Here is a 14073-nt window from a genome sequence, read left to right as displayed (position 1 = left end):
CGAGTTACAATAATTAGTTTGTCCTTCTAATCGAGAACAAATTTATTTCAGGAGAGAACTGAGATGCATTTATAAAAACGGATTGGCCTTTAAGCAGGAGTTAGTTAGTTTTGGCTATAGAATAACAATCGCATAATGCGGATAGATTCATAATAAGTATTATTTATTCTACTAGTGCGCAAATTAACAGAGTTTCTCCGACGAAAGCATTTCTATCCCTCGCGTCCCTCAGCAGCAAAATGTGTCTGTCAAGGGTAAAAAGGTCAACACGTTTCGACGCAAAGTGTCACGATTCTGCACATTCTGGCCTCAACGCGACAAAAAAGACGAAGGAAAAACATCAATTTAAAAGAAACGCATTCAATGGCCGCCCTGCACACGTGCATCCTCTAACAGAATTGATGGCCTATAATTATCACCCACTTTTTTATTTCCTTGGGCAACGACGTCAACTACAAAACGTCGACGGGCAGACGCCATGCCCTGGCTGAAGGAAACCAAGACGCCGTGCATTGTAAAACTCGGAAGTGACAGTTTGCTACATTTCTGTACTCGTTCAACCATCAGGATTGTGCCAAACAGATTTTAGAGCACAATAAAAACTGTAAAACTTAAACCAATTAAAAACTAGAAAAATAAATTTGAATCCAATCAAAATATTTTTATTTTCACATTACATAATTTGCTGTTTGAAATAAAGAAAATGATACAAATTTCAAAAATATTGATTATAAATGTGTTCAATATTATTGAAAAACCTACATCTAATTAGGCGCAAACATATTTGTAATCTGTACGAATGGCTTATAATAATAAACCAGTTAAAGCGTTAAATTTCCCCTTTCCGGTGTAGCATTTCAAGCATGAGCGACCTACAGAGACTCAATTTGGCCAAATCTAGGTTGCATAACCTAAGCAGGAGGAACAAAAGTTTGTTCGACCTTACGGCCAAAAAGATCGTCAAGAGCTTTGAAGCCTTCATTTCTGATGAACGAGAGGATGGCATGGATAGAATCCAAAGACTGCTAACACTTCGTGAGTTATCATTGTAAATATTAACATTAATTTTTATTTTTATTTTACATTCATTTTAGCTCGTTGCCTGCGTCAAAAACTGTTGGACGGCCTTTGTGAACTCACGTGCAAAAACAATGATGACGTAGACAAACAGAAGCAGGAACTAAAGAGAATTTTATTTATTTTTACTCACTTGCTTTGCCCGAAAATAAAGGAAATCACTTTAAATGGCATGCTGACGTTCAGCCCGAAAAACTACAGAGAAACAGCGCTTTCACAGGTAATATGATTTAAGGACGCATAATTACGTGATCAGAAAATAAAATCGGAAAATTAAAACGTTGGAATTTTTAGAATCGTTGCAGCCGTCAAGCGCTGGACAAAAAAAGGACGATTTAACGTAGTCAGTGATCTGAATAACAAAAGAAATAATGATTCTTTTTATGGTGGATTTTGGTTTGCTTACATTAAACATCAGACAAGACACAGTTAAAGTGGCATGTCCTAAGCATCAGCCGTTCTCTTTTTGCCCAGCGTTTGTCGGCTTAAAGAAAAATAGCTTATTATTGAACAAAATTTGTTAGAAACTGTTGATAACTTGCACAAACAGTTACAGTCAACAATACTATTAATTGTTCTTCAGTGTTATGTGCTTGTAAAACTCTTCTTCCGTTGCAATTATCTTTAATTAAACTAAGTTTAAAATTGGACCAGATACTTCTCCTGATTGCAATCCACGCACCGAATGTCCAGTCCTTGACTCTGAGCGTCGACAAATCATGCGAGGAATTCGAGCATTCCAAACGAGCGTGGGTGGAAACCCTAGGAAGACTGCAAAAATTAAGAAAACTGAAACTGGACACCCACAAGGTGAAATACGCCGAAGCGAAGGAAATCTGCAAACAGCTTCCGGATTTAAAATATTTCGACGTCCGTCTTGACATGAGCGACAAGAGCATTTGTCAAGAAAATAACATTGAAGATTTCAAATTGGCCTTTTCCCAGCTGAAAGTGTTCCTCTTTCCGTCAGACTCGTGGCGTTGCGAAAGGGCCAGTTTTTTGTTCAAGCAATGTTTGAAGCACTTGCCGCAACTGGAGCTCGTGCATAAGCAGGAAGGCTTCGATTTCAGCAGCCATTATGCGCCGACCATTGCCTCGCCTGATAATTTTAGAAATTCACAAAAACCTTCCGCCTTTTGCTATTTAAAGGTGGACTATCTAACAATCTCCAGGCCGTGGCATTTGAAGTTTCCAAACGTCAGGCATCTTGTTTTGGAGGTAATTTATTATTCGATTAAAAAATGGGTCTTTTGATAAATCATTACTATGACGATCGAGTGATTACTTCAATGAAATATATTTATAAGAACGATTTTCAGGGCAACTCGGATGTTTCCGTGGAACATATCGACCCAGTCCTGCAGTTTAAAAAAATTGAGAGTCTCAAGTTGAAAGATTTTGGGGGAAAGGAGGTGGTGGAGACACTGCTGAAGACTTACGGGCACAATTTGCACACTCTGGAACTCGCGGTTCAGAGCTCTCCCCCGGAAGTTGAACTCAAAACGATTTTCTCCAACTGCCCGAAACTGCAGACAATTATTTTGGATCACGTGCAAATCTCTGACAGTTCGGAGCCTATTAAATTTTTTCCGCCTCTCAAGCAATTCACGTGGGTTACTTCAGACAGGTATTCGATTGTATTTTTAAATTATAATTTTTTAATTTATTCTTGAAATTTCAGGGCAAAGGAAGCGTTTCTGTCCAACATATTACAGGCGCCCACACTGGAGACCATTTCCATTTCTCACGAAAACTATGACGTAAAAGATTTGAAAGCAGTCTCAGCTTTAATTGCTGAAAAGAAAATCCTGAGAGAGCTCAGAAAATTTCAATACACTTCGTCCTGGATAGAAATGGAAAACGTCAACTTGGAATTTTTCAGAGCTTTGAGTGATGTCGTCAAAAACGCATCGGCATTTTTGCCGCAATTATCGAGTGTCAAAATGGCTTTGCATTACACGGATATTCCTGTAAATATGTATGAAATTTCAACGGAAAAAACAATCGTGCTACTTGGCGAATCAAGCCTTAACGATTTTCTTGACATATACAACTCTCTTGACAAATAATTTTGCCCAGAAGAAATCAGAAAAAATGGATTTAAGAGATGTTGTCATATTCGTTTTTTAGAGTTTCTCCGACTTCTCCCTCAACCCTTATAGCAAAAGGAATAAATAAAAATAAATTAATTTAAAAATGATATACTGTTTGATTTAAAAAATATTCCCAGTTTGGACCACTTGAAATTGAATGTCTATGCCAATGTTTTTCTTTTAGCAGATTTTGCACTTCTTACAATGAGAGTAAATATTTTTGATAGACAATCAAACAAAATCAATCACCTTTGCTCTGGGGCTTTGCTCCTTTCTATTTTACCTTTTATTTCTGTTTAATTAAGTCACATTTTAGAAATTCAATTAAAATCACGAAACATTTGTAGAAAAATATCAAACAAATTTGAGCTCTTTTTTGTCTAAGTCAAGGAATCTCTTCACGACACTAAAAATCATTACAATAACGGTCACTGGTTTAAATTAAAACACGCAAACTAGAATTTATTCCATTTCACCATGAGGGGCGCTTCGATCGCCCTGTTTCACCTGGCACCTTCCATCTTTCATTCAGGTTCAGGTGGTCTAATGGAAATGTCGATTCAAAAGGCGCTGTGCTTGGTTTGCGAGCGTCCGACGGCGGACAGCGCTGTCCTCGCTGTCCACGTGAACAAGGACAAATTGGAGACCTGGTTTCTCAACATTTGCGGCCACGAAATGTATGAAGATATCGAGGACGATGACCTGATTTGCTACTTTTGTCTCTGGCACGCCGAGTGAGTTATAAGGAAAATTTAGGAATTTCTCGTTTCTATTTTTGGTATTTTTATAAAGATTTCAATGGAAATTCGACGGAATTGAGGACGAGTCTTTGGTTTGGTGGCCCAGGAATTCAGAATATTTGGACGATGCAGCAAAGGAGCTTCGGAAGAACTATTTCGGTGAAGATGAACTTTGAAATTTATTAAATTATATTTAATATTTATGCATTTACAGAGGGCAAATTAGAGCAGTGTTGGGTGCAGTTGGAGAAAATTGAATTGCCGCAAAGGGACAGGAGCGACGAGAGACGAATTGACAAAGCTGAAATGCGGCCGAAACGATGGAAATGCATCTACTGCGGGAAAAGATTTAAATATTCCCGCGATTTGTCTAAACATATGAAGAAAATGCACAAAGAGGCCATCAGATGTGGAAATCGCAGCTGTCCTACTTATTTCCACACTCTTGAAGAAAAAGAAGAGCACACAAAGACTAATCACGAAAGCTCAAGACAACGAGAAAAAGTAAAGTGCACCTTTTGTGGAAAGGAATTGGAGGGACCATCCAACTACAACACTCATGTTCGTCATCTTCACAAAGATTTTCCTGTAAAATGCTCTCATATTGGTTGCTTGTCGTTCTTCAAAACTCAAATTGAAATGAAAACACACTTTGATTCTGCTCACAAAAGTGAAAACGAGGCTAAGAGATTTCAATGCAATGACTGTGGCTATAGGGCCAGGCTTAAATCTAGTTTGAAAGAACACTTCATTAGAAAACATTTACCGAAATCAAGTGAGTGTCATATTTGTGGAAAATCTCTCTCCTCTGAGTACGTATTGAAATCTCATATAAGGCAATCGCACACTTTCAAAGTTTGTTCTTTGTGCAAATTGAGTGTCTCCGTGGGGAATTTCCAAAGACGACACTTAAATGTGAAAAATTGCCTTCGCTGCAAGAACAAATTCCAATGTTCTGGACTCTATCAGTCACATTTGAAATCATGCAAGAAAACTCTGTTCAAGTGTGACAAGTGCCAAAAGACATTCATGAATAGATATTTGTTGAATTACCACATGAAGCGAAACCACTTGACGCGTGGGATTCAGCACAAACACCTTGGTTTCAAGTGTGAAACCTGCAAAAGCTACTACAAAAGTGAGAAATTCTTGAAACAACATTTGAATAGATTCCACAACAAAGCCAACTTGAAGTTTTGCGCTCACTGCTCCAAAAGTTTCTACGATTTCTCTAAATTGAAAAACCATCTCGCTTCAAAGCATAATTTGATTGCAGGCAAATTGCCATGTCCAGACTGCAACAAGATTTTCGTCTCAATGAAAAATCGAAGAAATCATCAAAAAGAGGTTCACGGAATGAGCAAAGTTCGGGAAACTTGTCACATTTGTGGAAAAACGATGTATTCACGTTGGATGCGAGAACATTTGCTCCTAATTCACGAACAAACGTCTGTCCGTCAGTAATTTCCTTCTCTCTTGCTATTTTTGTGAAAAACGTGATAATATAAGGCACAAAAATTGTCATTTTTAAACCATTTCGAGCAAATTTTCGACATGCACCGTTTCGATTAAAAATAAAAACACTCTGATCGTGAGCCTTATCCTATTTTATTATATGTATAATTTTTTGTGAGACTGTTTTGATAGCTGTAAACACATCAACACTGCAATAGTTAAATGATTTTGATGAAAATGAAAAAAAAACTTAAAAATCGTTTCCATATCTTTGTTAACAGTCCTAGTTCTTAGATGTTTTCAGATAAAAAAATTCTCAATAAATTTCTTCGTTTAAAACTTTTCATTTTTTATTTTATTATTTCATTTTAGTAAATTCACACGCGAAGATATCTGAATTAAATCGCAGAGAAAAAAGTTGCAAGCATCTCATTCACTAAAGGCGATCCAAAATTTGAGCAAAAAATTCTGGGGGAGATAGCAGATGATTTTCTTTTATGCGCTTACAAGAGGCAAAATCTAATTCGTATTTGAGTTAAATGCCAGCCGAGTGCAGCCACCAGGTTCCATCAGGGTAGCCAAAAATGGCGAATAACATACACGTGTCGTGTTTCTCCTGAGAGGCAATTCAGAAATCGACTGCGATTTACCAAACTTCGCCTCATCGCATCAAACAGTAAAGAAAAGCAGTGTTTCATATTTTATTTGACAAAATAAATTGTGCATTTAAAACACGGAAATTGGAAATTTCGATAGATCTAATTAGCTACCGAGGCAATTAATCTTCTGTGTTGAAATAGTGGAATGGTATGCAACCCGTGCCGGAAGACTGCTTGGCGGCACGGATTCCATCTCTTTGCAAGGCTTACAAGAGATAGAAAAAGATTAGGTGAGATGTTTTGAATTGATTTATCTAATTCTGCTCTCACTGCTCCGGCTGGATAGGGTCTCAAAAAACTCTTTTAATAAGAATCTCGTTGCTCGTTAAATCTGTTCGACAAGCTAAGTGAATGCATACTTAATCAAATAAAAATAAATTTAATTTTAAACAAATGCGTTTATTTGTCAAACGAATACACATCTGCGTGCTCTTCAAAGGCTTCTTTAATTTCTAATTCCCAAGGACAGGAAGTATTTCCTCTTTTCTTTGTTCTTTTCCGGAACATAAACCAAAACCGAACGGTTCAGAAAGTCTTTGGCACGAACATCGGCTCCTTTTTCGACCAAAAATTTGCAAAACTCCAAATCCGCCGTTTGCGCCGCCATGTGAAGGGCAGTGATTCCTCCGTAAGCAGGCTCCCTGACCAGCCCTTCATTTAATCCAACCACGAATTTGGCACTCAGCAGTTTATTATTACGAGCGCAGGAGTGCAGGAAATTGTCGCCGTTCTCCTGTTTCATATTCAGGTCTGCACCAGCCTTCAGCAATTCCTCAGCCACGGCGATATTTTCCATTTTAAGAGCAACGAACAAGGGTGAGAGAGAGAAAAAGTTATTCTCATTCACATCCACCCCCTTGAAAACGAAAAAAGGGACGAGCGATTTTCCAAATTTTTTGTTCATTGAGGCAAAGTGGAGAACAGTGTTTCCCCAGTCCTCACTCAGGGACAGCACGTCGAAGTTCTTTCCGCACAGCCACTGGCACATTTCTAAATCTGCGAAAGCCGCTGCGATGTGAAGGGCATTCGTCCCTTCACTCCCGAGAGAATTTATTATTTCTGGCACCTTCGAGAGCACGAATTGGACGCCTTCTAAATTGTTCTCCAGTATGCAGGTGTGGAAAGTGTTCATGCCATCGTTCTTCGCGTAGAAATTGGCTCCAAGTTTCAGCATTTCCTCTGCCACGTCAAAATTTTTGTCTCCCAAAGCGTAATTTAAAGGCGTGAATTCCAAGTGGTCCCTCTTGTCGATGTCAAGCCCCAAATCGGAAAAATATTGAACTAGTTGAGTTCCATGCTTCGAATTGTAGCCGACGCGATGCAAAATTGAGGTTTGACTTTTTCCATTCAAAGAATCGACTGGGACGCCGTTTTCCACGAGCCATTGGCACATTTCTAGATCAGCATCCTCCGCCGCTATGTGAAGTGCGTCTCGCCCTTTCGCGTCTTCGCCTCTAATCAGTGTTTTATCTAATTCGTGAAGGAATTTCACGCAATTCAGCTTGTTAACTAATACGCAATTCAGCAAGAAATTGTGGTCCTTTATGTTCAAAGTGGCGCCGAGTCTGAGCAACTCGCGAGCAATGTCAATATTTTCCGCTGCAAGAGCTGCGTCCAAAGGCACGAATCCGAACTCTGATTTTTCATTTAACTTTAGGTTCTTTGAGACGAAAAACCGAACTAATTCTATTCCGTGGTTTTTATTTAACGGTGCGCGGTGCAAGGCAGTCCCAAAAATGCTTGTTGACGCAACGTCGACGCCCTCGGCAATGATCCACTTGCAGGCACTCAGGTCGGCGAACTGGGCTGCCAGGTGAAGGGCGTTTCTCCTAACTGAATCGACCTCCTTAATTAAATTCGGGCTCCACGCGTGAATTATCTGAGCGATGTCAGATCTGTTTTGAATTATAAAAAAATGCAAGAGATTTTTGTTTTCCTCTTCTCGCAGTTCAAGCAGGATCTGCGCCATCCTGAAGTTTCCCTTCCTGACTGCGTAGAAAATGGCTTCCTCGCCGTCCTCGTCCTTTTGCTTCACGTCTAGTTTCTCTTGGTTTGCGAGATGCCAGACGATTTCGAATCCGTTCTCTTTGTTCAAGGCCGCAAAGTGAAGGGGCGTCACGCCGAATTGAGTCCTTGCCTCAGCCCTTTCTCCAATTTTCAGGAGTGCGAGGCAATTTTCCAGGTTCTCATCCCTGGCTGCGAGCATCAGCGGGGTCAGACCTGTCATCGTCTTTTCGATGAAGCGGTCTGTATCACGCACGCTCAGAAATGAATCCATTTTTCACAACCTGCCAACAATAAATATTTTTTAAAAAAACAAAGTATTAAAATAAAAGCATACTTCAGGAAAATTAAAATAAAAAATTTGTAAGCTGTGCGTCTTTAACGGACAAAGATCTCGAGTCAACTAAACGCAACCACTGTTAGGACAAATAAAATCAAAGTGTGTAGTTTGTCGAGTTCAAATATTTATTTATCAGTTCGAACAAAGATGTTTTTGTTATGTAAATATTAATTTACTTTGTTAAGAATTGAATCTAAAATGATTTTAAATTGTTCACTTAAATATATAACTGTAAAAAATTGATCAAATAATGAAAGATAAATTATTTAATAGCTGGTAAATTAGACAAAACGTGTCTTGACTTAAGAAATTTCCTCGTGTGGTGAAATAGTGGAATGGTATACTAATACAGCCCCCGCGTCGCAAAGCTGCTTGGCAGCACGGTTTTTTCACCTCCCTGCAAGGCGAACGAGGAAGCAAAAATGATTAACGCGTGATGTTATGAATTAATTTATGCATTTCTGCTCTCACTGCTCCGACTGGCCCGGCTGGAGAGGGCCTCAATAACTTTTTTAATAAGAAACATTGACCATCTAATACATATGTTAAAAATATTGAGGGAATGAAGAATTAATTTTCAAATGCATTATTGATGCGCGTACTCCTCTTTATTATATTTCAACTACTCGATTATTTAAGAGAGAATAAAAGTACACATTAATTTGAAAAATATGCATTTATTGTCAAACGTAATGAGAAAACAAAAAATCATACAGCTTTTTTAATTTCTAACTCCCAAGGACAGGAAGTATTTCCTCTTTTCTTTGTTCTTTTCCGGAACATAAACCAAAACCGAACGGTTCAGAAAGTCTTTGGCACGAACATCGGCTCCTTTTTCGACCAAAAATTTGCAAAACTCCAAATCCGCCGTTTGCGCCGCCATGTGAAGGGCAGTGATTCCTCCGAAGGCCGGCTCCCTGACCAGACCTTCATTTAATCCAACCACGAATTTGGCACTCAACATTTTATTATTACGAGCGCAGTATTGCAGAACATTGTCCCTGAGATAAGGTTTGATATCCATATCTGCACCGGCCTTCAACAATTCCTCAGCCACGGCAATGTTTTCCATTTTAAGAGCAAAGTAAAAGGGTGAGTGTGAGGTAATGTTTTTCTTATTCACATCCACCCCCTTGGAAACGAAAAAAGGGACGAGCGATTTTCCAAATTCTTTGTTCATTGCGGCAAAGTGGAGAACCGTATTTTTGCACCCCTTACTCTGGGCCAGCACGTCGAAATTCTTTCCGCACAGCCACTCGCACATTTTCAAATCGGCGTGATTCGCAGCGATGTGAAGGGCATTTGTCTCGAGAGAATTTATAATAATTCCTGCTGGCTCCTTTGAGAGCACGAATAGGACGCCTTCTAAATTGTTCTCCAGTATGCAGGTGTGGAAAGTGTTCATGCCATCGTTCTTCGCGTAGAAATTGGCTCCAAGTTTCAGCATTTCCTCTGCCACGTCAAAATTTTTGTCTCCCAAAGCGTAATTTAAAGGCGTGAATTCCAAGTGGTCCCTCTTGTCGATGTCAAGCCCCAAATCGGAAAAATATTGAACTAGTTGAGTTCCGTGCTTCGAATTGTATCCGACGCGATGCAAAATTGAGGTTTGACTTTTTCCATTCAAAGAATCCACTGGGACGCCGATTTCCACGAGCCACCGGCACATTTCTAAATCAGCAACCTCCGCCGCTAAGTGAAGTGCATCTCGCTCGCTCGCGTCTTTGACTCTGATCAGCTTTTTATCTAATTCATGAATGAACCTGGCGCTTTTAAGCTTGTTGAGAAATACGCAATAATGCAACAAATTGTGGTCTTTTATGTTCAAAGTGGCGCCGAGTCTGAGCAACTCGCGAGCAATGTCAATATTTTCCTGTGCAAGAGCTGCGTCCAAAGGCAAAAATCCACCTTCTGATTTTTCGTTCAACTTTAGGTTTTTTGAGACGAAAACCGAACTAATTGTATTCCGTGGTTTTTATTTAACGGAGCGCGGTGCAAGGCCGTCCCTAAACAGCTCGTTGACGCCACGTCGATGCCCTCGGCGATGATCCACCTGCAGACACTCAGGTTGGCGTACTGGGCTGCCAGGTGGAGGGCATTTCTCCTATCGGAATCGACCTCTTTAATTAAATTCGAGTTCCACGCGTGAATTATCTTAGCGACGTCTGATCTATTTTGAGTTATAAAAAAATGCAAGAGATTTTTGTTAATCTTTTCTCGCAGCTCTAGCAGGGTCCGCGCCATCCTGAAGTTTCCCTTCCTGACCGCGTAGAAAATAGCTTCCTCGCCGTCCTCGTCCTTTTCCTTCACGTCTAGTTTCTCTTGGTTTGCGAGGTGCCACGCGATTTCAATTCCGTTTTCTATGTTCAAGGCCGCGAAGTGAAGTGGCGTCACGCCGAATTGTGTCCTCGCCTCAGCACTTTCTCCGCTTTTCAAGAGGTAGAGGCAGCTTTCCAGGTTCTCATCCCTGGCTGCGAGCATCAGAAGGGTCAGATCTTCAGTTGTCTTATCTATAAAGCGGTCTGTATCCCGCACGCCCATAAATAAGTCCATTTTTCACAACCTGCCAACAATCAACATTTTTTAAAAAAACCAAAGCATAAAAATAATTGCGTACTTCTCTTCAGGAAAGTTAAAATTTCTCAAGCTGTTGCGTCTTTAACGGACAAAGATTTCGAGTCAACTAAATGCAACTACTGTTAGAACAAATAAAATCAAACTGTGTAGTTTGTCGATCTCAAATATTTATTTATCGTCAGTTCAAATGAAGATGTTTTTGTTATTTACATATTAATATTTAAAATTTACATTGTTAAGGTTTAATAAGAAGTCAATCTAAAATGATTTTAAATTGTTCACTTTAATATAATTGTAGAATAAATTTATCATTTGAAAGATAAATTAATTTTATAATAGCTGACACGATGATGAATAATTTTTTCCAATAGAAATCAGGCCACAAATTAAATTTTAGAGAACTGCTTCCGGTTGTACCAAATAGCATTGTGCATTAATTTACAGTTTCTCTGTCGAAAAAACGTCTCTCTCGACCCTTTGCAATAAAACACACACATGAAATTAAAATAATGATGAGAACTGTGTTTCATTTAAAAAGAAAATAGACTCTTCCACATTGAAGTTTTTAACTTGGAATTTTAAACCAATTAAAATTGAATCTCAATGCCAGTGGCATATTTGATGATGCAAACAAATAAAATCAATCACCTTTGCTTCTTCTAATTTACCTAGTAATTATGTTTAATTCTGGTCACCAATGTTGGAATTCAATTAATATCGCGGATTGGAAAAAATAGCGAATATTTTGAGCCCCTTTTTCAAAGTCAAATTATCTTATTTTGCAGCTAAAAATAATCCATTTAATTTCCAAATTGGCATATTGAAATTTGAAAATCTTTTGCAGCTTTTTCGCATTTGAATCCTCTAACAATAAGATCCTTGGCAATAGCAGCTGCGACGCTCGCGAGAGGCGAGCTATTAATTAAGAAGAAAACCGCCCGAACTACGTAGGGCTGCCACTCTCCGGGTTTCGACCGGAGACCTCCGGATTTGAGACTGAAATATTTAACACGGGAGCATAGGGATCTCCGGGACGTGGAGTCCAAAAAATCTCCGGGGTTTAGCTTAGGAAGTTTGGCACCCCTAGCCCGAACTCTCCTTTTGCCGCGCGTGAATAATTATTTGTGTGCGTGAAAGCGAGAGTGCTTGCAGAAGCTAATAAATAAATATCTCTTCTCGTCGGCTTGCAAGGGGAATGCATGTAGAGTGCTTTAGTCATTATTGCACACGTTTCGCTCGCAGACTAAAAACAAAGGAGAGCGGCCGCCAGGAAAAAAGCTCACTCGCCCATATTTAAAAAAATAGCTCACAGAGAAGAAATTAAAAAATTATACAATCGTCTTATTGTTCTTCATTGTATTTTGCTAGAAAAAAGTTAGTATTATTAATTTTTGTGAGAGAAGTGACAAAAAAAATACTAAAACGGTCATTAATTTGAATTGAACCACGCGAAGTAAAGTTACAATATTTTTTCCTCTTTGGGGGGCGCTTCGATCGCCCTGTTTCACCTGCAACCTTCCATCTTTCATTCAGGTTCAGGTGGTCTTACTGAAATGTCGTTGCAAAAGGCGCTGTGTTTGGTTTGCGAGCGTCCGACAGCGGACGGCGCTGTCCTCTTTGTCCACGTGGACAAAGAGAAACTGCAGATTTGGTTCCTCAACGTCTGCGGACACGAGTTGGCCGAGGATATCGAGGACGATGACCTGATTTGCTACTTTTGTCTCTGGCACGCCGAGTGAGTTATAAGAAAAATTTAGGAATTTCTCGTTTCTATTTTTGGTATTTTCTTACAGATTTCAATGGAAATTCGACGAGATGGCAGACGAGGCTTTGGTTTGGTGGCCCCGGAATTCAGAATATTTGGACGATGCGGCAAAAGAGCTGCGGAAGAACTATTTCGGTGAAGATACACTTTGAAGTTTTTTAAATTCGATTTAATAATTATGCGTTTTCAGAGGGCAAATTGGAGCAGTGTTGGGTAGAGTTGGAGAACATTGAACTGCCGCAAAGTGACAGCAGCGACGAGACACGAATTGATGAAGCTGAAATACTGCTGAACCGATCGAAATGCATCTACTGCGGGAAAAGATTTAAATATTCTCGATATTTGACTCAACATATGAAGATAATGCACAAAAAAGCCATCAGATGTGGATATCACACATGTGCTACTTATTTCCACAATCTTGAAGAAAAAGAAGAGCACACAAAGACTGTTCACGAAAGCTCAAGACAACGAGAAAAAGTCGAGTGCAGCTTTTGTGGAAAGGAATTCGAGGGATCAAAAAGCTACAAGCAACATGTTCGTTTAGTTCACAAAGAGTTTACTGTAAAATGCGCTTTGATTGGTTGCCTGTCATACTTCAAAACAAAAATTGAAATGAAAACACACTTTGATTCTGCTCACAAAATTGAAAACGAGGCTAAGAGATTTCAATGCAATGACTGTTGCTATAGAGCAAGGTTTAAATCTAGTTTGATAAAGCACATCATTAGAAAACACATACCAAAATCAAGTGAGTGCCATATTTGCGGAAATTCATTCTCCTCTCAGTGTTCATTGAGATCTCATGTAAGGCTATTGCACACTTTCAAAGTTTGTTCATTGTGTAAATTGAGTGTGTCAGTGAAGAATTTCAATCAGAGTTGTCATTCTAGTGTGAAAAATTGCATTCGCTGCAAGAAAAAATTCCAATGTTCTGGACTCTATCAGTTACATTTGAAATCATGCAAGAAAACTCTTTTCAAGTGTGACAAGTGCCAAAAATCATTCATTCACCGATCTTTCTTGAATTACCACTCGAAAAGAGAGCACAGGACGCGCGGGATTCTGTACAAACAGCATGGTTTCAAGTGTGAACCCTGCAAAAGCTACTACAAAAGTGAAAAATTGTTGAAACAACATTTAAATAGAATCCACAACAAAGCCAACTTGAAGTTTTGTGCTGACTGCTCCAAACATTTCTTTGATATCACCAATTTGAAACACCATCTCTCTGTAAAGCATAACTTGATTGTTGGCCATTTGCCGTGTCCGGACTGCAACAAGACTTTCGTCTCATTGAAACATCGAAATGAACATAAAAAAAATGTTCATGGAAAAAACAAAGTCCGGGTAAGCTGTGATGTTT

General features: G+C 39.2%; 2 protein-coding genes across 2 annotated transcripts; both read right to left on the bottom strand.

The window, feature by feature from the left end:
- Positions 1 to 6469: 6469 nt before the first annotated feature.
- Positions 6470 to 8302, bottom strand: LOC135943705 (putative ankyrin repeat protein RF_0381). Its single transcript, XM_065490368.1, has one exon. The coding sequence runs from the start codon at positions 8300 to 8302 to the stop codon at positions 6470 to 6472; it is 1833 nt and encodes a 610-aa protein (XP_065346440.1).
- A 787-nt stretch (positions 8303 to 9089) lies between these two features.
- Positions 9090 to 10918, bottom strand: LOC135943704 (putative ankyrin repeat protein RF_0381). The gene is made up of 3 exons (XM_065490367.1): positions 10587 to 10918; positions 10389 to 10535; positions 9090 to 10320 (listed from the first exon to the last, which is right to left on the bottom strand). The coding sequence occupies exons 1-3, from the start codon at positions 10916 to 10918 to the stop codon at positions 9090 to 9092; spliced, it is 1710 nt and encodes a 569-aa protein (XP_065346439.1).
- Positions 10919 to 14073: the final 3155 nt, after the last annotated feature.

The sequence above is a fragment of the Cloeon dipterum genome, chromosome 4, assembly GCF_949628265.1.
Source record: "Cloeon dipterum chromosome 4, ieCloDipt1.1, whole genome shotgun sequence".
Taxonomy (NCBI): Eukaryota; Metazoa; Arthropoda; class Insecta; order Ephemeroptera; family Baetidae; genus Cloeon; species Cloeon dipterum.
This window is presented reverse-complemented; position numbering and strand designations above follow the sequence as displayed.